This window comes from Leucoraja erinacea, chromosome 35 (genome assembly GCF_028641065.1).
Source record: "Leucoraja erinacea ecotype New England chromosome 35, Leri_hhj_1, whole genome shotgun sequence".
Lineage (NCBI taxonomy): Eukaryota > Metazoa > Chordata > Chondrichthyes > Rajiformes > Rajidae > Leucoraja > Leucoraja erinaceus.
The window spans coordinates 10,173,324-10,196,887 of record NC_073411.1 but is presented as its reverse complement, the minus strand read 5'-3'; the positions used below and the strand labels follow the sequence as shown (position 1 = coordinate 10,196,887).

General features: G+C 44.8%; 1 protein-coding gene across 1 annotated transcript; it reads right to left on the bottom strand.

Annotated features, from left to right (window-relative positions):
* Positions 1-3,283: 3,283 nt before the first annotated feature.
* Positions 3,284-23,101, bottom strand: adra1aa (adrenoceptor alpha 1Aa). Its single transcript, XM_055662266.1, has 2 exons — positions 21,994-23,101; positions 3,284-5,976 (listed from the first exon to the last, which is right to left on the bottom strand). The coding sequence occupies exons 1-2, from the start codon at positions 22,904-22,906 to the stop codon at positions 5,504-5,506; spliced, it is 1,386 nt and encodes a 461-aa protein (XP_055518241.1). The 5' UTR covers positions 22,907-23,101; the 3' UTR covers positions 3,284-5,503.
* Between the last annotated feature and the right edge of the window lie 463 nt (positions 23,102-23,564).

Below are 23,564 nucleotides of genomic sequence, written 5' to 3'. Positions count from 1 at the left end.
ATTGTAGACTTCAGGAAGTCCAGAGGTGGCACGCACACCCCCATCCACATTAACGGGACGGAGGTGGAACGTGTTTCTAGCTTCAGGTTCCTGGGAGTCAACATCTCCGATGACCTCTCTTGGACCCACAATACCTCTACTCTGATCAAGAAGGCTCATCAGCGTCTCTTCTTCCTGAGGAGACTGAAGAAGGTCCATCTGTCTCCTCAGATCCTGGTGAACTTCTACCGCTGCACCATCGAGAGCATCCTTACCAACTGCATCACAGTATGGTATGGCAACTGCTCTGTCTCCGACCGGAAGGCACTGCAGAGGGTGGTGAAAATTGCCCAACGCATCACCGGTTCCACGCTCCCCTCCATTGAGTCTGTCCAAAGCAAGCGCTGCCTGCAGAGGGCGCTCAGCATCGCCAAGGACTGCTCTCACCCCAACCATGGACTGTTTACCCTACTACCATCCGGGAGGCGCTACAGGTCTCTCCGTTGCCGAACCAGCAGGTCGAGGAACAGCTTCTTTCCGGCGGCTGTCACTCTACTAAACAACGTACCTCGGTGACTGCCAATCACCCCCCCCCCGCCGGACACTTATTATTTATTTTTTATTCAATCGTATGCTATGTCGCTCTTCAAGGGAGATGCTAAATGCATTTCGTTGTCTCTGTACTGTACACTGACAATGACAATTAAAATTGAATCTGAATCTGAATCTGAATCTGGAAGCAGGTAGGGAGACTGACAAAAACCTCCGGGAACCGCACGGAAACATTGGGTGGGGCGCAAAGTCTCCAGAGGTTTCCGTTCAGGTTTCCTAAGTGGGACAGGGGCATTACTTGTTCAAGTTCCCGAAAACAGGCAAGTTCTTCCAGTGTTACCAATGCACCATAAAAGGGGTTCGTTTACTGTTTAGTTTCGATTATTGTCATGTGTACCGGAGTATAATGAAAAGCTTTTTGTTGCGTGCTAAGCAGTCAGTGGAAGACTACACATGGTTACAATCGAGCCATTCTACTACTGGGGTAAAATGTGATCGTTCAGGGGATGCATATGCACTTTGGCCCAACTGAAACCTGCTGGACTTCCTCTGCAAGGGGCTGAACATAGAAACACAGAAAGCAGGTTCAGGAGTAGGCCATTCGGCCCTTCGAGCCAGCACCACCATTCAATATGATCACCAAAATCAGTGTTCAAGAAGGAACTGCAGATGCTGGAAGATCGAAGGTACACAAAATTGCTGGAGAAACTCAGCGGGTGCAGCAGCATCTATGGAGCGAAGGAAATAGGTGACGTTTCAGGCTGAAACCCTTCTTCAGACTCCAAAATCAGTACCCTGTTCTTGCTTTTCCTCCCATCTCCCTTGATTCCGTTAGCCCTATCTAACTCTCTCTTGAATACATCCAGTGACTTGGCCTCCACTGCCTCCTGTGGCAGAGAATTCCACAGATTCACAACTCTCTGGGTGAACACAACAACATGTAGCTGACTGGCCCGTTTACAGGGAAGGGACCAGGGTGAGTGAGGGACGTGCTGAAGCTTAAAGCAGCAGCTGCGAAGGCGGTGTGGGCAAAGGCAACAGTCGGTAGCTCTCCTGCCCTTACACACTGCGGGGCTAGACCTTGTGGATGAAGCTCACAAACATCGCTCATGGTGTGTACATGACAGTGGTGCAGCGGTAGAGCTGCTGCCTAACAGCGCCAGAGACCCGTGTTCGACCCTGACCACGGGTGCAGTCCGTACGGAGATTGTGAGTTCTCCCTGTGACTTCTCAGAAGCGATCCAAAAAATGAATCCCATAAACCTGGTCTTCCCCTACTTCCCTTTATCTCCTCTATACTTCAAATATTTACACTTTTAGCCACTTTGGCACATATTTTCATTTAGTCTGTAAAGTGATTTGAGGTAAATATTTCCATTGAGTTGCTACTGAAGCTCGAGGTTTTGCTGCCTAATGACCTGGTGGTTAATGCTACTTTATATGAAGCTCCTACATTTCCGACTGATATTTCCACTAGACTTCAAATAAAAGAATAAAACTTGCCCATGATTTATTCAGATCATTGTTGTAAGAAATATGTCAGGCAACTTATGCATGTTCAGGTACCACAAGCAGTAACGTGATAATGGCCATATTCCCTGCATTACTAATGTTGAAACAGGAATAAATATTGGCCAGGTCACTGGAAAGAAGTCTGCTGTTTTTCTTCAAAGGTTTTGGACAGGTTGAGACTTCAATTTAAATTCTTATTTCAAGTTCTGCGGGCCAGAATTTGGCCGTTTGGCCCGTCAAGTCAACTCCGCCATTCAATCATGGCTGATCTACCTTCCCCTCTCAACCCCATTCTCCTGCTTTCTCCCTATAACCCCCGACACTCATACTAATCAAGAATCTATCCATCTCTGCCTTAATATAGCATCCATGACTGTGCAACACCCTCTCAATGCTAGGTACACAAAAATGCTGGAGAAACACAGCAAGTGCAGCAGCATCTATGGAGCGAAGGAAATAGGCAATGTTTCGGCCCGAAACGTTGCCTATTTCCTACGCTCCATAGATGCTGCTGCACCCGCTGAATTTCTCCAGCATTTTTGTCTACCTTCGATTTTCCAGCATCTGCAGTTCCTTCTTGAACACTCCATTCATTCCTCAACTGGCTCCATCACTCAGTGAACCCTTGGAATGAAGTGGTCAAAGGAATAAGGAAGAGATGAGAGAATGTGTGCTGAGAGGGGAATGGAAATAGGTACAGTACATTCTCTTCACTCTGACTGCATCCATCATAATTTTCTTACAATATAATTTAAAAAAAAATTAAGATTGAATTCTGTGTTTGGATCTACTGCAAACATCTAAAATCGTCAATACTGGTCCTGAAATGTATTTTCCCACCGGTCTTTTTCCCTTCCTCTTTTGCAGACTATGAACCAAAGATCCTTTAGGATCTTTGCTATCTGAACGTCTGCCTCTCTGGATAGTCTCTTAACACTACTGGCCTGGTGCCAGCATCCCATGTAAGCCCATATAATGTGGTGCCAGTAAGCTGTTGATCAAAGAGGGCATCACAGCTACACCCTGAGGCAGCGGGGAATGTATTAGCTAGAACTGGCACTCGCCAAGAAGGAGCAAAAAGAGCAATCAGGAGAAAAACATAACAGTATTTCATCCCTGGGGGGGCTGAAACTAATTGCAACACTAGCAAGCAGACAAGTATTTCACCGTTGTTTTGCTGACCTTAAAGTAAAGATAGACACAAAAAGCTGGAGTAACTTTGCGGGATGGACAGCATCTCTGGAGAGAAGGAATGGTTGACGTTTTGGGTCGAGACCCTTCTTCAGGATGACAACCATTCCTTCTCTCCAGAGATGCTGCCTGTCCCGCTGAGTTACTCCAGCTTTTTGTGTCTCTCTTCGGTTTAAACCAGCATCTGCAGTTCCTTCCTACACATATTCATTTCAGGTATGTCTGGAGTGGGTCGCAGATAGCAGCTTGCAGCCATTCTTCGTACAACCTGGAAGTCTTGGAGCTAGCCAACAAACTTCTTAATTGCCCACGGAAAAATTTGCAATAGTTTTTCCAAAGTATAAATGATACATTCTAGTGTCACTCATCATGACAAATTGGATGCAAAAAATAACCCAGACTAAATCTTAAGCAACATCCAAACATGTCTGAGACGCACATCTTGAAGATATGAGACTTGTCTTAGCTGGAACATCAGAGCAATTTTCAAAGATATGGATTCATTTCATTGATTTATTACAAGGATATTATGGTGCAACACAACTTCAGAATTAAACCAATTTACAGACTGGGTGATGGGTGGGGAGAGAAATGAAGCAGGTATATCAACACTTTTTCTTTTCCAGTTTTTGTCTTTTTATTTCTTTAGGTTTTTCCTATTTCTTTTACACACTCACTCTTCGACTACACTCATTTGGTGGTTTAGGGCAAAGATCTTAGAGCAGAGCTATGCTATAAGATCTTTGGTTTAGGAGTTCTATTCTTGCACATTCATGGTCTATTTCATTTTCTTTCTTTCTTCTTTCTGCACTTTCTTCTCTTTTTCTATTTCATCTTTGATAAATTAAAATTGAAGCTGTACAATAAATGTATTATGTCATTAATGCCACTGTTTATACACGGCTTCTAATAAAAATATTTAAAAAATAATAAAAATAAAAATCATATGCAACATCTGAAGGAATGGGACGAGTGCAGATATCTCAGTGAGTTTAATATACAATGATTGGGGCCGTTGCACACAGGAGAAATGAGGATGCTGGCTTATAAAATCAAACACACAATTGTGGTTGCTCAGTGGTAGACAAAAATGCTGGAGAAACTCAGCGGGTGAGGCAGTATCAGGTAGACAAAAATGCTGGAGAAACTCAGCAGCCTCACCCGCTGAGTTTCTCCAGCATTTTTGTCTACCTTCGATTTCCCAGTATCTGCAGTTCCTTCTTAAACAACGAGTAGCTCAGTGGGTCTGGCGGCATATCTGGAGGACATGGTTGGTTGATGTTTGAGGGTTGAGATTGAGTCTGAACAATGGTCCTGACTTGAAATGTAATGCACCCATATCATCCAGAGATGCTGCATGACTCAGATTCAGGATAATCTTGTAACTAAAAATAACTTGTAAAAAAATATGAACTAGAGTGAATAAAATAAAGATTTTTTTTATTTCCAAACAAAATACCATGATGGATAAATTCTTACGACGGTCAATGTACAATGTATAGAGCAGTTTCTCCGCTGCAGTGCAATATGGGTAATAGATCAGCCATTGCAACTGAAAGATGGCTGGCGGTTGTATGCTTAAAGTTGACTTATTTTTCCATGCACCTTCTCTGTTCGGAGAGGTTTCACCTGAGATGGGGCTAAACACAGACTGCAACTACAGGAGATAGGAAGTGGAGGGTTCTGGATTTAATCCCGTGCACTGCGAAATTTGATTGAATTTACCTTAAAGGTGTACCTTTACGCTTAAGCTTAGAACAGATGGTGGCAACACGAAGATACATCATTTAAATTACGTGCAGCGGATTCACGATGCAGGTAAGGCCGCAGGCAAGCGAGGAATTGTTCAGGTTTGCAAAGAAGTAAGTGGAGTTGATTCACGCTTCAAGCAGAACTGTGTGCAACAGGAGCATTGTAAAGTAATGGAAGCTCGACACAAAATACTGGAGTAACTCAGCGGGACAGGCAGCAGCATCTCTGGAGAGAAGGAATGGGTGACGCTACGGATCGAGACCCTTCTTCAAAGTAACCTCTCTGGGTCGCTCTCCGGGTGTCCAGCGCTTGGCTGGACTTGGTGTCCTTGCTAGAAGTAGATTGCACATAGCCCGGCCATCCTTTGACATTGTTTCAAACTTTTCGTGTTAGTCCAAACGCTGCGCTCAGCACTGTCGGAGAAGGTTTGAGATGCATTGAGTTTTCAGTGAGTGCGGATGCAATTATGATCAGGGCGTGCATTTGTTCCTCTTGGAGGTGGCGGGGAGCGTCTAGTTCAAACGGGGTCCCCGTAGTCACCGATTGAGTTAGTGTGCAGTTTCAAACTTGGGGCGCCAGGCTTAGAAACTGGGCAGCAAGGACAGAACATGGAGTTGCCCCTTCTGTCCGAGGGCCGGCAGTTTGAGTTGTGTTTGCTTTTCGTCCCCTGCTCCGAAAATAACTTCCACTGGCAAATCCCTTCCGAGTCTGAGACCTTGTAGAAAGTTTCCCTCGCCCCCAGAGATAGGCGTCTCAATTCCTTCTCCCCTTCTTTAGCGTGTCCGCTGGCTGAACTACCACCTAAAGACTGTTTGGTGGACGAGCGGTTTCTCTGTCTGAACTGCCCCCTCAGAATGTTTTGGAACGCCTTTTTGAACTCTTGGTGTGAAGAGTGGTATATGATTGGGTTTATGCAACTGTTGAAGTAGCCCAGCCAGAATGTGATTTTGAAGACCGTCTCCGGGGGTTTGTAGGCAGGGAAAAAAGATCCTATTGTGGGCAAAATGAGAAGAAAGCGGTTATTTAAGTGTCAGTCTCAATCAATAATTCACTTCAACATGAAAAATAGACACAAGGTTCATGAGTTCCAAGAGCAGGAATGGGCCATTGGTCTATCAAGTCTACCCAGCCATTCAATCATGGCTGATCTATTCCTCTCTACCCCATTTACTTGCCTTCTCCCCATAACCCCTGCCAACCTTAAAGCCCTGTCCCTGGTACGAGTTCATTCCAAGAGCTCTCCCGAGTTAAAAAAAAAAATCAAACTCGTGGTAAGCACGGAGAATGAACGTAGCGGGTACGTCGGAGCTCGGGGACGTCTCTTAACGCTAACGGCAGGTACTTGGGAAGACTCGTGAAGATTTTTCAACATGATGAAAAATGTTCACGAGAGCCCCGAGTGTCGACGAGTGGCCATTACCGTAAATCTCCGAGTTGGAATCAGGGCGAACTCAGGAGAACTCTTGGAATGAACTCGTACCATGGGACAGGACTTTTGCCAATCAAGAATCTATAAATCTCCGCCTTAAAAATATCCATTGAGATGGCTTCCACAGCCGCCTGTGGCAATGAATTCCACAGATTCACCACCCTCTTGATAAAACAAAATTCCTTCTCATCTACTTTCTTAAGGTACGTCCTTTTATTCTGAGGCTATGCCCCCTGGTCCTAGACTCTCCCACTGGTGTGGAGTTACTCTGGGTCAGTCAGCACCTGTGGAGAACATGGACAGGTAACATGGACAGATAACATAACAGGAACGGGCCCTTTGGCCCAACATGTTTGTGCCGAACATGATGTCAATTTAAACTGGTCTCATCTGCCTGCACATGACCCACATGTACCATCTGAATGTAACCATCATATCTGCCTCCATCACCATCTCTGGCAATGCGCTCCAGGCTCCCATCACTCGCTGTGTAAAGCTAAACCTGCCCCGTACCCTTCTGTTAAACTTTCCCCCTCTCATAGCTCTCCAGTGTTGGACATTTCCACCCTGGGGCAAAAAGCTCTGACTGTCCATCAATTGATGCCTCATGATGTTATATACTTTTATCAAGTCTCTCCAAAACCTCCCACATCAGAGAAAACAATCCAACTTCACCCTGTAGCTAAAACCCTCTAATCCAGGCAGCATTATGGTAAACCTCTTGTGAACCCTCTCTAAAGCCTCTACATCTCCCCTGTAATGGGGTGACCAGAACTGCACGCTATACTCCAAATGTGGCCAAAAACCCCTGTCCCACTGTACGAGTTCATTTAAGTGCTCTCCCCGAGTTTGCCCTGATTCGAACTCTGAGATTTACGGTAATGGCCGCTCGTCGGTACTCGGGGCTCTCGTGGACATTTTTCATCATGTTGAAAAATCTTCACGAGTCATCCCGAGCTTACCTGCCGTTAGCGAGTCTTCCCGAATACCTGCCGTTTGCGTTACGAGCCGCTAGGAGAGGTCCCCGAGCTCCGACGTACCCGCTACGTTCATTCTCTGTGCTTACCACGAGTTTGATTTTTTAAAAAACTTTGGAGAGCTCTTAGAATGAACTCATACCGTGGGACAGGGCCATAACCAGAGTCCAATAGAGTTGCATTGTGACTTCCTGACTCTTGTATTCAATGCCCCTGGCAATGAAGGCAAGCAGACCATATACCTTCTTTAGCACCCTATCCACTTGTGCTGCCACCGTTTCTGAACTAAGAACTTGGACACCAGGACCTCTCTGCACATCAATGCCTTTTTGTGGTTGGGATGATGGAGGGGGAGGGAAGAGGGGGTGTGGAAAAAGCTGGAACAGAGAACTTGTACATCAGCAAACTTTATTTCATAATGATAAAAATCGAACTGCACGATTCAAAACACAGAGTGCTGGATAAATGTCAAAACTGTTGTAGCTAAATTTAATAAGCTCCTAGCCAAAGGTCACAACTAACTGAGAAACGCAATGTTCTCTTTGGAACGGAAGAGGGATTTGGATATTTTTCAAGAGGAAATTTTTCAAGGGGAAAATTGTCTTCTGTAATTGGGAATCACAAACCACGTCTGAAATTAAAATATACAGTAAATGCTGGAAAACACTCAGCATGTCAGTCGGCATCTGTACAATCTTATATGTTTCAATGAGATCTCCTCTCATCCTTCTAAACTCCAGAGTGTACAAGCCCAGCTGGAGTTTAGAAGGATGTGAGGAGATCTCATTGAAACATATAAGATTGTTAAGGGCTTGGACACGCTAGAGGCAGGAAACATGTTCCCGATGTTGGGGGAGTCCAGAACCGGGGGCCACAGTTTAAGAATAAGGAGTAAGCCATTTAGAACGGAGACGAGGAAACACTTTTTCTCACAGAGAGTGGTGAGTCTGTGGAATTCTCTGCCTCAGAGGGCGGTGGAGGCAGGTTCTCTGGATGCTTTCAAGAGAGAGCTTGATAGGGCTCTTAAAGATAGGGCTCTTAAACTTTCTTCACAAACATTTGGGATAAGTACGAATTCAGAAAGGGTCCACTGAGTTTGAAATGAGTGGTTTTGAATGTGTTTTTCAAATCCTCTCAGGTTACCTATTAAGGTTCACAGTCAGTGGGAATGCAGACTACTGGAGTGATAACTGAGGAACCGTGTGTATTTAGTGATTCATTGCGTTTTCAAGGTACTTTGGACAAATAAATAAAGATGTTTTGGCTTTTATTGTGCATTATATTCACTGGACCATGTTGAACCCACGATTCATTTGTGCAGAAAGGACATGTTGGGTTTTTTATCAATGTCCTGAATTGACTTAAAAACAAAAATGGTATTTCAAGATGATAAATGTAAAAACAATATGGCTATGAAAATGCATTACAGGCTTGTATAAGGACATAGTACTTGGTAAACATCCGTGACTGCCAACTATTTGGTTGGAATTGCAAGGAACTTCTTGAATCAGTAAAATGTTTGCTTCGATGTGAAATCCATCAAAACCGAGAAATCTTTGCTGACTCATAGTGCTATCCCTGCCTTGCCTTGCCAATACATTGCTGCACTTTGTAGCATTCCTTGTGGCAATTGTGACTCATTGGGTAGAATGTTGTCTGTGCAATAAAGGCCTGTGAATTCAAGTTCCGACCGACGTGACTCATCTACTAACATCTAAGTTGACGCTCCAACGCAGTGCTGAGTGAGTTCCCTGCTGTAGGCAGGGCAGTCTGATAAATGCAAGGTCTAGCAGGTCAGGCAGCATCTGAGAAGCATTCCCATTTTCTCCAGGGATGCTGCCTGACCCGCAGAGTTACTCCAGCATTTTGAGACTTTGCTGATTGATGAGGGCTGGCACGGTGGTGCAGCATTAGAGTCGCTGCCTCACAACGCCAGAGACCCATGTCCCATCCTGACGACTGGTGCTGTCTATAGGGAGCTTGTACATTCTCCCTGCGACCACATGGCTTATTCGTGGGTGCTCTGGTTTCCGCCCACACTCCAATGACGTACAGGTTTGCAGATTAATTCTTCAGTAGATATTGTAAGTCGCAAGTGTGTGTCGGATTGTATAATGTTAGGGGATCGCTGGCCGGCGCGGATTCGATGGGCCGAAGGGCCTGTTTTCGCACTGCATTCGATGGGCCGAAGTGGCCTGTTTTCGCACTGCATCTCTAAACTAAGAATAGATTGGCATTGATTTTATTTTAACTGAGTTAATGTGAAATAAATTACTTTTGTGTCCGAATCCTTCCAAGACTGGGTTTCAGAAAAATATAATACAAACACTTATCCTTTTGTGGTTAGTTTCCATTAACAATCAGCTTTGCATGTCACTGGGTAGATTAGTTTTGATCAGTTTAAATTTCCTTTGTTCCCTGATAGATGTGAGAGGCATGAAACTGCACTGCTCCATGTAGATGACTATGAAAGGGCATGCTCCACTGTTCCAATTAAATGTGCAATGGCTTTTACCAAGAAGACAGTCTTAATCACACCTGCCACTGAACTGAGAAAGAAATAACAACTTGCGGAATTAATTTGACAGAATACTGTGCAGAAAGGTTGTGGTGAAGCTAAATACCTATTACCTTATTTCAAGGGAAAGTGACATCCCTGGAAGGTTCAATTGTTCAGTTTTAGACTGGAAAATAAGGCAGACAAATCAGAATTTTCATCTACATTGAGCAGACAGGATTGAACTATTGCATGCTTCAGTGACTCAATGGTAAAGAAAGGATTTACTGAGGTGGATTAAAATGGTCTCTGAATCAGAGAATCCCAGGTACACACACACACGCACACACATTTTCGACCAAAACACCTGTCGTATTGGCTCCTGTTCACTAAAGGGCCTGTCCCACTTTCACAACCTAATTCACAACCTTTTTTATTCCTTTCTTGAGCTGAACACTTAGCACCTCTTCTATCCTTATCTCACACCTTTAGTCTTTTCATGTCTGGGCTTTGTCCAACCATCCGCCTATCACCCCCCCCCCCCCCCCCCCCAGTAGCGCAGCGGTAGAGTTGCTGCCTTACAGCGCTTACAACACCAGAGACCTGGGTTCGACCCTGACTGCACCCGCTATCCGTATGGAGTTTGTATGTTCTCCCCGTGACCTGCGTGGGTTTTCTCCGTAATCTTCAGTTTCCTCCCACACTCCAAAGACGTGCAGGTATGTAGGTAAATTGGATTGGTAAATGTAAACAATGGCCCTAGTGTGTGTAGGACAGTGTTAATAAAAATCCCACATGGTCACAGGGAGAAGGTACAAACTCCGTACAGACAGCATCTATAGTCAAGATCAAACCTAGGTCACTGGTGCTGTAAGGCAGAAACTCTACCGCTGCGCCACTGTGCTGCCTTGATCTTCCATCCTCGTTAATATGCGAACTCCTTGCCTTTGTCCTGCTCAGATTTCTTTCCCCTGCCCTATAATCAGTCGGGTCTGGACCAAGAATGGTCCTGAACCAAAACGTCGCCTATCCATGTTCTTCTGTCTGACCCGCTGAGTGACTCCAGCATTTTATGTCTATCTTTGATATTCCTGATAGTACCCTCATGTCATGATCTACCTACTCAGATTGCTTCCAATGGAGATCAATTGACCCCAATTTTATAAGTTCATTCATAATTCATTCTTGTTTAACCCTTCGCGATCCAAAGAATGAGCTAATTTCAAATGGATTGTTCTGCTTTTCCTACAACCTTGTTGGAGTGAAAGGAATTTAAAGCCATCATGGGAAGTGAAACTATTCTCCTCCTAAAACAGTCATGAAATCCATCCGAGATGGTCATGAAATTACTAGTTCAATATAGCCCTGGATACTCCGGGAAATAATTACACAACCATTTCATTTCTTGTGCATAGTTCAATAAATCTTGCTTGCTGTCTGCCAGATCAGATTAGCCTTGTAAACCACTATGTTTTATTGTCAATTATCCCTGCAAATGACTTCAATGCACACGGTTTAGTTCATCGCTACTATTAAGGATCTTTGTTCAAAGATAAATTTCCTGTCCTTTGTCATCACTGGATATTGTCATCACAGATTTGCTGCTATTTCCATGCCTTCTGCTAGGCCATTAACCGATGTTCCCTGCAATGCTTTATGAGGTACAAAGAGAGCACATTAACCATGTGGAAGAATGTTGTCTTCTCGAAAGTGAGAGATTTTATTTGCCTATTAATGCCATCTGTAAAATTAAACTGTGCACTTTGTGTACAGCAAGATGAATAGCGAAATAAATGCAAAACTTAAAACATTGGAAAGCCTCCACAGAGTCTGTGGAGAAAGAATCAGTGTTACTGAGTTACAGGATACTGAGTTGGATGATCAGCCATGATCATATTGAATGGCGGTGCAGGCACGAAGGGCCGAATGGTCTACTGCACCTATTTTTCTGTGTTTCTATGTTTCTACTATTTCAGTGCAGTGCAACGATCATTTTGATGACAATTTATTTACCCGAAAACACTAACTCTGTACCTCTCTCACAGTCTGAAATGATCTAGGCACAAGGAACTGCAGATACGGGAATCCTGAGCAAATTGCAAAGTGCTGGAGGATCTCGGCGGGCCAGGCGGCATCTGGGGCAGGGATTCCTTCCACGGATGATGCCTGACCTGCTGAGTTCCTCCACCACTTTACGTTTTGCTCATGGTCTAAGGAATCATTGGTCCATTACAAAAATAAGGAAGATCTCAATAGGTTAAGCAGCATCTGTGGAAGCAAAAATACATTTCTATATTTTGCATTGTAATATTTTAGGTTGAATCCCGACATGAGGACTGGAGTGAGGATGTGATTTGTATCAGCAGTCTTTCTCTTATCTTCATTAGTCAATCACGAGAGACTGTTCGAACAAATTATTAGACATAAAAAGCTGGAGTAACTCAGCAGGACAGGCAGCATCTCTGGAGAGAAGGAATGGGTGACGTTTCACCAGTCTGATGAACCGTCTCAACCTGAAATACATGTAAAATGGTGGCCCACTACAATGCTACAACTAAATAAATGTCACTTTAACTTAAGTGCAAAAGCAACAGGTAAACGATCTTTTGTGAATTCCACTCACGGCCCACGAACCAGTGCATTGAGTTGAAACTTAATTAAAAACCAGTTACGAGGAAAAACATTTTCATTCAAGTAAAAACAGATAATTCCAGGTTATTAATGATCGGGATTAAAACACTGTCTGTCAGGACATCCATCATTGTTACTTGTTATATAGAGATGTTATGGGCAACATTTCCTATTGAACATATCCCCATGCAAGGCTGCCTCATTCATTTAGTTTTCACAGTCGGACATGAAGGGCAAGTTTCATATCATTAATACCCAGATTGAACATTAGGTCATCACAGAAAAGCCAGAGTAACTCAGCGGGACAGGCAGCATATTTGGACACCAGTCTGAAGAAAGGTCTCGACCTGGAACATCACCCATTCCTTCTCTCCAGAGATGCTGCCTGTCCCGTTGCGTTACTCCACCTTTTTGTGCCTTATCTCAATCATGTTTAGAGATTTCCTGCTTGTGTAAATTTCCACAGAGAGAATTTGGGTTAGTATAAACTTAATTGAAATTGTGTTCTTAAAAACTGAGCGCATTTAGTCCGAATTTGCGTTGAATTGTGTACGCACACAAACCAAACTGCCTTCCATTGACTCCATTTACACCTCAAAGCCCTGTCCCACGATACAAGTTCATTCCAAGAGTTCTCCCGAGTTTCGATTCGAACTCGGAGATTTACGGTAATGGCCACTCGTCGGTACTCGGGGATCTCGTGGACATTTTTCATCATGTTGAAAAATCTTCACGAGTCTTCCCATGCTTACCTGCCGTTAGCGAGTCTTCCCGAGTACCTGCCGTTAGCGTTAAGAGACGTCCCCGAGCTCTGACATACCCGTTACGTTCATTCTCCGTGCTTACCACGAGTTCGATTTTTTTTAAACTCGGGAGAGCTCTTGGAATGAACTTGTACCATGGGACAGGGCTATTACACTGCCTCGACAAGCCAGCAGCATAATCAAGGACGAGTCGCACCCTGGTCACTCCCTCTTCTCCCCTCTCCCATCAACCAAAACGTACAGAAGTGTGAAAACGCACACCTCCAGATTCAGGGACAGTTTCTTCCCAGCTGTTATCAGGCAAGTGTAGCACCATCCCACAACCAGAGAGCGGTGCTGAACTACTATCTACCTCATTGGTGACCCCTGGACTATCCTTGATTGGACTTTGCTGTCTAAACCATTGCTGATTAACCAGGTACAGTGAAAAGCTTGTGTTGCGTGTTAATCAGTCAGTGGAAAGACAATACATGATTACAATTGAGCCATCCACAATGTACAGATACAAGATCAAGGGAATAACATTTAGTGCAAGATAAATTCCTTTAATCGGATAGTCCGAGGGTCTCGAATGGGATTAATATCATTTGGTGAATGATAGTAAGCAAGTTTCCTTGCTGCATTACTGTATGAAGTCAAGTCAAGTCAAGAGAGTTTATTGTCATGAGTCCCAGATAGGACAATGAAATTCTTACTTGTATGAATCCATTATTCTGTGACCCGCTACTTCCCCACAATCTTGCACAGTCATTCCTTCTGTGATTGGCATGGACTCGGTGGGCCGAAGGGCCTGTTTCCCGACCGTATCACTAAACTAAACAGCATCTCTCCACTGCTCTGTTTCGTGTTATAAGGCCCACCTTTGATCCAGCCTGCAACTTCTATTCTAGATGACAAGCCCATTATGCTGCATCTCATCAAGTGCCTTTTAAAATACCGTATGTACATGACCCATAATTTCCTCATCAGCCCTCTGACATTTTGAATGTCCAAAAGACAGCAAATTCTATCTCTGCAAATATTCTACCGTCAACTTCAATATAGCTGGATGTTACTGACTTTCTTAACACTTTCTTAACTCACAGTCCACAAGCACCAACTCTGAATCTTTATATATATATTTGGAGGATTTTTGGCCAGAATGGTTTTTAAATGTTGCAACTGTACTTGCCTCAACTACCTCCTCTTTGGGCAGCTCGTTCGATATACACACCACCCTTTGTGTAAAAAAAAGTAATGCATGCTGTTGATCAGCTCTGTCCCATCTTTACGACCCTCTTCCCTGTTTACATGGCTCTGCAATATTTTTGGATTTTGTTTCATAACACTCTTCTCATGTTCTCTATTCCTTTTTTACTTCCCCTTTGACCCTCTCTTAACTACCCAACCTCTCTCTCTCGTGTAAACAACAGGCACTCTTCATATGATCTTTTATTCTCTGATTTATGTTGGTCTCCATCTCTTTGGTCGTCTAAATTCTTGGCCGTTTAATTCTTCCACCCTCTCCTAATGTAGGTTCCAGCTGAATTAAAACAATCCATCTTTATTAATGACCTCGCCAAGCCCTGCAGCAAACTGAATGAACAACACTCATCATAATTGATTCATATGACGTTATTGCAATGCATAACTTGAAAACACAAACCTCACTATGATTATTTATAATTCATTCGCTGGCAACGATAAATTTTCACATTTCGACACCTCTTTTAGTTTAGGAAGGAACTGCAGATGCTGGTTTACACCGAAGATAGACATAAAATGCTGGAGTAACTCAGCGGGACAGGCAGCATCTCTGGATAGAAGCAACAGGTGACGTTTCGGGTCGAGACCCTTCTCAAACTGAGTCGTGAAAGAATGAGTCGACTGGGCTTGTCCTCACTGGAATTTAGAAGGATGAGAGGGAATCTTAATGAAACATATAACATTCCTAAAGGATTGGACAGGCTAGATGCAGGAAAAATGTTCCCGATCCAGAAGCCAAAGGTCACAGATTATGAATAAGGGCTAGGCCATTTAGGACTGTGATGAGGAAACACATTTTCACCCAGAGAGTTGCGAAATCTGTGGAATTCTCTGCCACAGAAGGCAGTGGAGGCCAATTCACTGGATGTTTTCAAGAGAGAGGTAGATTTAGCTCTTAGGGCGAAAGGAATTAAGGGGTATGGGGATAAAGCAGGAACTGGGTACTGATGTTAGATGATCAGCCATGATCGTATTGAATGGCGGTGCACCTATTTTTCTATGTTTCCATGTTTATGTTTCTATGAGAGGGAAACACAAAGACAAGGAAAGGTAAAGTGTGAAAACAGGATATCAAAGGCGATATATTCTTTCTAGTAAGGGCTGTTTCCAAAGGTGGAATAATTGAAACCAGGAATACACAAGTGACTGGGAAGGTCGAGATTCCAGAATGTTCTCAAGGATGATGTTGGTTACAGAAACAATAAGCAAGGCAGGGAAGAGGCAAGAAGTCTGGAGGAAAACAAGGACATGAATTTAATAGAAGGAATGGGTGACCCTTCTGAAACTGAGTCATGAACGAATGAGTCGACTGGGCTTGTACTCACTGGAATTTAGAAGGATGAGAGGGAATCTTAAAGAAACATATAACATTCTTAAAGGATTGGACAGGCGACCCGAAACATCACCCACCCCTTCTGTCCAGAGATGCTGCCTATCCTGCTGAGTTTGTGTCTACCTTTGGTGTAAACCAGCATTGACTGTTACTTCCTAAACATGAATTTAATGGATGTTGTATTGGTGTTTCATTTTTACTAATTGCACACTTTCCCACTAGAAAGAATCCATCACTTGAAAAATAATCTATTCTTTTTAAGTGGTAAGTTTCTCCAAATAGCTGAAATTGATCTCTGGTGAAAGGTCACCAATTTAAAACATTGAGTCTGTTTCTCTCACCATAGCCTGACCTATTGAGAATTCCTGTGTTGTCCGTGACTATTTACTCTTATTCACAGTAGGTACAATATCACGCTTGCTATTTTCCTAACTTCTGCAATATGAATCTCTGGATTCAAGTGTTGGAAACTTGGAAATAGCACTATGATGGGTAAATGTGACCAAGAACCTATTGCATTGTAGAAATGTTCAACTGCAGCTTACTTCCTTCTCATAACATAAAACTAGAGGTTGTACATAGAATGGATTACGGTATTACATAGTTGGCACCTAAAATTAGGTTCCACTGTACTGTTTTGTACTGTGTTAACTTCTTAAAAAAAAAAAAAAAAAAAAATGTTCAACTGCTCATTAATATCCCGAATGAAAAATTGCCTGTAATTCATGCCCATTTGGTGAATCCAATTTCACACATTGATGGTTAACATTTGAAGTGGCCACTTGAAACCTTGAGCTCTCCTTCAGAGTTCCTACGTTCCAAGAGCAGAATTAGGCCATTTGGCCCATCAAGTCTACCTGCACAATTTCCTTGCATCAATGTTTCCTTCGTCAACTGAGTTGCAATAACCCCTGGAAACCACAATCACTGTGGCAGCTAGACTCAGTAATCGATGAAATGCACAAAAACAGGAGAAATAGTACCTCGGGCAAAGAGGTATCCATCTCTTCAAAGACATTTCAGGCACCAAGACCAAGCACACTTTAGAACAACAGACATTTAGTTAAAAACAAAGTGCTGGAGGAACTCAGCAGGTCAGGCAGCATCTGTGGAGTGGAATGCAGAGACTATGTTTTGGGTTGGGACTCTTCAGCTGTTTGCACTATTTGCCAGACACTCTCCTCTCTAAAGCTGCACTTGTGGAGTTTACATCTCTTTCTGTTTTTAGCAGTTTTGGTTATATTTCAGTTTCTTTTCTCCATGCAAGGTAATGTATGTGTGTAAAAGAATGGGCGGCACAGTGGTAGAGCTGCTGTCTTACAGCACCAGAGAGCTGGGTTAGACCCTGACGACGGGTGCTGCCCGTACGGAGTTTGCACGTGCTCCTTGTGACCGTGTTGGATTTCTCTGGGTGCTCCGGTTTCCCTCTCCCCCACTCTCCCAAGAGAGCAGGTTTGTGCGTTAATTACCATTGGTAAAAGATTGTGATTACCCTTATTGTGTAGGATGGTGTTAGTTTGCGGGGATCGCTGGTCGGCACAGACTCGGTGGGCCGAAGGGCCTGTTTCTGCACTCTATCCTCAAATGAAACTAAATTAAACTCGCTACTGTCTAAAGCTGCACCTCTCTTTCTGTTTTAATTGGTTTTGCTTTTATCTCTTAGTTTTGACACTTCCACGTAAGATAATGGATGTATTGCACTTTCGCATATGTGCCCATTGATATAACGCACACATACACCATGTTTTTGTCATCTTCATCCCTTGTTTTCGTGAGGCTTCAATTGCCTCCTGTATTTGTTCCCTAACCTACATGGCAACAGCCAACCCCTGTCTCTTGTTCCCCGCTGTTCCAACGTATGTTCCTCCAGACTGCATGCTTCGCTTTCTGAAATGCCTTTTTTATCTTATTTTATTATTTTTTTTTTTAATTTAAATCTTTTTATTTGAATTTCACAGCAATTTGCGTACATGCAATGATAACAGACAGTGACAGTCAAGGCATAATTGTGCAACAGTATGTAAGCGACCCTCAAAGCCCTTACCCTTACCCACCTTCAACCCAGCCGAATCGGGTCGGGACCAAACGGGGCCAAACAGCACTCACATACATACACATCCACACAAATATGGTAAGATAAACGAAACAAAAAGTACTTTAAAAAAAAAAAAAAAGTGTCACTAATAACAGTAAATAATTAAATAATTAAATAAATAAGTGTGGGGAGGGGGTGGGGTTAAGGGGAGAGCAGCTGCAGTAGAGCAGCACAATGGTGGAGAGCACTCAGTCCTCTTCCGAGTCCGGGGACAGGTTGAGAGAGTTAACAAGTTCCAAGAAAGGGTTCCATGTATCTAGGAATGTCTTGGTAGAGCCTTTGAGAGAGAACCTAAGTTTTTCAAGCTTTAAATTGTAAAGCACCTCCTTGATCCCGCGGGCGTGTGTCGGGGGACAGGTGAGCCTCCAGTTAAGCAAGATCAGTCTCCGGGCTAACAAGGTTGTAAAAGCTAGTCCCGTGTTCCCCGCTATTCCAACATATGCTCCTCCAGACTGCATGCTTCGCTTTCTGAAATACCTTTTTTTACATAATTCTAACCACAGCAACACTTAGTCGATGGACCTTGACCCATCTTGAAATTGGTCTATTAATTTTCCATTGCTCCAGCAGCTTTAAATCACCGAGCTCAACAGGGCAGTATCTTTCCAGGGTGAGGTGGCTTAACAAGTCTTTTCCCTTCAGATATGACTTGTCAGCAGAACGCTAATACTTCTTGTCATTATCTGAAATTTCCATTCCGTCAGTTTTAATTCATCTCAAGGTTTTCCCCGACTCTGCTCTCAGTAACTGTAGCCCGAACCCCTGCTGTTCTTATTTAACAGGTTAAGAGAAATGAGTCTGGATCAGACAAATAAAAACAGAATGCTGGCAATGCTCAGCAGGCCAGGCAGCATCCATGGAAAAAGGAATAGAATTAATGTTCCAGGCAGTGACAAAGGAAGTGTGCGTGTAGCGTGTGTCTATTCTGTGTGTGCTACTTTTTACATACATCTTTTTTACATAAGGTCATAAGTGATAGAAACATAGAAACATAGAAATTAGGTGCAGGAGTAGGCCATTCGGCCCTTCGAGCCTGCACCGCCATTCAATATGATCATGGCTGATCATCCAACTCAGTATCCCGTACCTGCCTTCTCTCCATGCCCCCTGATCCCCTTAGCCAGAAGGGCCACATCTAACTCCCTCTTAAATATAGCCAATGAACTGGCCTCAACTACCCTCTGTGGCAGAGAGTTCCAGAGATTCACCACTCTCTGTGTGAAAAAAAGTTCTCCTCATCTCGGTTTTAAAGGATTTCCCCCTTAACCTTAAGCTGTGACCCCTTGTCCTGGACTTCCCCAACATCGGGAACAATCTTCCTGCATCTAGCCTGTCCAACCCCTTAAGAATTTTGTAAGTTTTGTAAGTGATAGGAGCAGAATTAGGCCATTCGGCCCATCAAGTCCACTCCGCCATTCAATCATGGCTGATCTATCTCTCCCTCCTAACCCTATTCTGCTGTCTTCTCCCCATATCCCCAGACACCCGTACTAATTGAGAATCTATCTATCTCTGCCTTCAAAATATCAATTGACTTGACCTCCACAGCCTTCTGTGATAATGAGTTCCACAGATTCACCACCCTCTGACTCAAGAAGGGTTTACTGACTACATAGAAGAGGGAAATTTGAAATGAGAACATAAAAGCAAAACTGATTAAAACTGAAAGGGAGTCGAAAACTCCACCAGTGTGGCTTTAGAGAGCGGCCACTCTGGCAACTGGTACAAACAGGCAGGTTGGTCCGAAGTGGAGAAAGTCGAGACATACAAAGATGAATAGAGAATAGAGAAAGATGGAGAGAGCAGAAGAAATGAGATAACGAAAGGGCTTAGCACACAGTTTAATGGGACATCTTACTAGACAAGCAGTAGAACCAAGTGCTGGAGTATCTCTGCAGGTAAGGCAGCATCTCTGGAGAACATGGATATGTGACGTTTCAAGTCAGGACACGTCAATGATTGAATAATGCTTTCATCTCACGTGTAGCTAGGTACAGTGAAGTGCTTTGTTTTGCATTCAACCCGGTAAAACCTCACCTGGGCAATACACAAGCGTCAGCATGTTTTGCCGCTAACAATGTTACAGAGGTTGTAGCGTATTCAGACTGCTGTACAATTCTAGTGTTTGGCCAAATATAGCGTTGCCTTGGCTTGCATGAAGGGCATCATCAAGAGGAATAAAAACAGGAAATGCTGGGCACACTCAGCAGGGTGAGAAGATCTTCCATCTGAAACCTTAACATTCTTTCTCTGTCCCTCGAAAGTGCTGAGGAGTTCCAGCATTTTCCCTTTTTTCGTTTAAGGCCACAAGGACCTGCAACTCTTTGATGCTGTTATGCTGGGGTGGAAACCCTGTGGAAGACCGCTGGTCACTGGCAGTCAACCAGAAATTGCCACCCCTTGCCTTCTGCCATTGAGCCAACCTGCTATCCATGCTGAGATAGACACAAAATGCTGGCGAACTCAGCGGGACAGGCAGCATCTCTGGAGAGAAGAAATGAATGGGTGACGTTTCGGGTCAAGACCCTTCACTCATTGCTTCTCTCCAGAGATGCTGCCTGTACCGCTGAGTTATCCAGCATTAAGTGTCTATCTTCGGTTTGAACCAGCATCTGCAGTTCCTTCCGACACATTTTGTCCGCTATCCATGCTGGCATCTTCCATCTGATACCATGGACTCTCATCTTCTTTAGCAGCCTCACTAGGGCACCTTATCGAAGGCCTTCTGAATATTCAGGCTAATTACATCCACTGATTTCACCTCGACCACAACTAACAATGACCTATTTCCTTTATTGTCCATCACATTTTTGCATACCTTTCATTCGCCTGTTCTATCTCTCTCTATCTTGCCGTCTATATCTCTCGTTTCCCTTCCCCCTAACTCTCAGTCTGAAGAAGGGTCTCCACCCGAAACGTCGCCCGTTCCTTCTCTCCAGAGATGCTGCCGGACCCGCTGAGTTACTCCAGCTTTTTGTGCCTATCTTCGACATCCACTGCCTCTCCTTTGTCTATCCTGCTATTTACTTCCTCAAAGAATTCCAACAAGGTTGATCGGGCAAGATCTCCCTTTCACAAAACCACGTTGACCGGCCAATTTTATGATGCGCTTCGAAGTAACTACCAAGTACGTGGGGAGACAACTGTGCGAATTCCTTATCAGACGGTAGCTGCTCGTATCGGTATATCAGCCTCTTTGAATGCGGTCGTTCATCATACAATTAACACATGTGTAGGAAAGAACTGCATTCGCGGGTTTAAATCGAAGATAGACGCAAAATGCTGGTGTAACTCAGCGGGTCAGGCAGCATCTCTGGAGAGAAAGCATGGATGACGTTTCGGGTCGAGACCCCCCTTCTCCCCTGTCCTGCAAGATCAGGTTTGGTCTTGGCTATCAATGTTTCCCATTGATAGAATGAATTTATGGCAATGGGTGACTCAATTGATGTGCGCGCCGCGGTCAGACATAGTATTTATCTGATAACGAGATAAGATATGAGAGTGTTTTGGACACCGAGGCGAGGTATCTCAAGGTCAGATGGGGGCAGTGTGCGGTTTATGCACTGACCTCAGTAACACCAGCCAAAACTTAATATTCGAAACAAAATACACCTTTTACATAGAAACATAGAAAATAGGTACAGGAGGAGGCTATTCGGCCCTTCGAGCCAGCACTGCCATTTATTGTGATCATGGCTGATCGTCCCCTATCAATAACCCGTGCCTGCCTTCTCCCCATATCCCTTGACTCCACTAGCCCCCAGAGCTCTATCTAACTCTCTCTTAAATCCATCCAGTGACTTGGTCTCCACTGCCCTCTGTGGCAGGGAATTGCACAAATTTACAATCTGTGCAATTCTAACTCTCCGGGTGAAAAGGTTTTCTCTCACCTCAGTCTTAAATGACCCCCCCCCCCCCCCTTTATTCTAAGACTGTGGCCCCTGGTTCTGGACTCGCCCAACATTAGGAACATTGTTTCCTGCATCAAGCCTGTCCAGTCCTTGTATAATTTAATATATTTCTTTACGATCCTTACCTATCGGGAGAACGACAAAGAACGGGAGCCAGCAGAGTATGAAGCCTCCAACCACTATTCCCAACGTCTTGGCGGCCTTCTTCTCTCTGGAGAACTTGAGGAGCAAGATGGAGAAGTGTGATTTGAGCTGGGTGCCTTTGCTTTTGGAGCCGTGCTCGGAGAGTCGAGGAGAGCTATCCGCCTGGTTGTCTTTGCGGTGGATGCGCAGCGTAACTTGGTCCGCCCGCAGTCTCTCTCTCTTGGTCCCAGCGTACAGACTCTTGGTTTCTCGCTTGGCCACGATGTAGACCCTGAAGTACATAACGAGGATGACCGTCAAGGGAGCGTAGAAGGACCCAAAGGCCGAGAACAAGACGTAGCCCGGTTCCTCGGTGATTCTGCAGATGGCCTCGTCGTCTGGAGGAAGCTCTTTCCACCCGAACAAGGGTCCGACGGATATCACCAAGGCTAGCGACCAAACCGCCACCAGTGTCAACAGGGCTCTCTTCTCGGTCATGATAGTTGGGTGCCTCAAGGGGTAGCTCACTCCTATGTTCCTGTCGATGGAGATAACGCACAGGCTCAGAATGGAGGCGGTTGAACAGAGGACGTCCATGGCTGCCCACATGTTGCAGAAGACTCGGCCAAATGCCCAGTAGCCCAGGATCTCCAGCGTGGCCGAGAAGGGCAGCACGGAGCAGCTGAGCAGGAGGTCGGCGATGGCCAGGTTGATGATGAAGTAATTGGTGACCGTCTGCAGGTTCCTGTGGAGAGCCACCGCGAGGACCACCAAGATGTTGCCCAAGATCGCGAAGAGGATGAAGGAGCCCAGCACCGCCCCTAAAGCCACGGCCCGGAAAGGGTTCACCGAGTGGCCGCAGGATGTGCAGTTCACAATCACCACCCAGCTCTTGTTCTCGGAGAGGGGACCCATTTCATCCGGAGATCTCGCCTGCCAAGGAACCTCCAGCGGAACGCCTCCAACTCGGCGCTGGGAGTACTGTCACCCGGCCCCGCACGGCTGATGGAGAGGCAACCCTCCCGGTGGCTTGGCAAAGACTTCCCAATTCCCAGCTTATCTCCACCGCCAACAACGTCCTGTGGGAAGGGGGAAGCAAAATGGGTTGGAAGGAACCTGGTTTACACCCAAGACAGCCAGAAAATGCTGGAGTAACTCAGCGGGAGAGGTAGCCTCTCTGGAGGGAAGGGAATGGGCGACGTTTCGGGTCGAGACCCTTCTTCCGCGAATAACGCTGATGCTGATGCTCGGAGCGCGTCTGAACCGTGTGGACTTCCAGCTGACACTTAAAGTCAATCCCTATAACCTTCACCACCCCCCTCCCCCCCTTCTCCTCCACCCCCCACCCATATATATCATCTACTTGTCCCTCCCCTAACAAACGGAAAGCTCAGTTCCATCCCAAACGCAGAGCTGTCAATTTCAATAGTATTTCGCACGCACTGACCTCTCGCGTCCGCCCTGTGTTGCTGCCGTCAGTTTAACAGAAGGACGTTCAGATAATGGGAATGAACGATGGAGAAACGGCGACGGAGCGTGGGAGTACGAGAGGATTATTGAACAAAATGTTCTC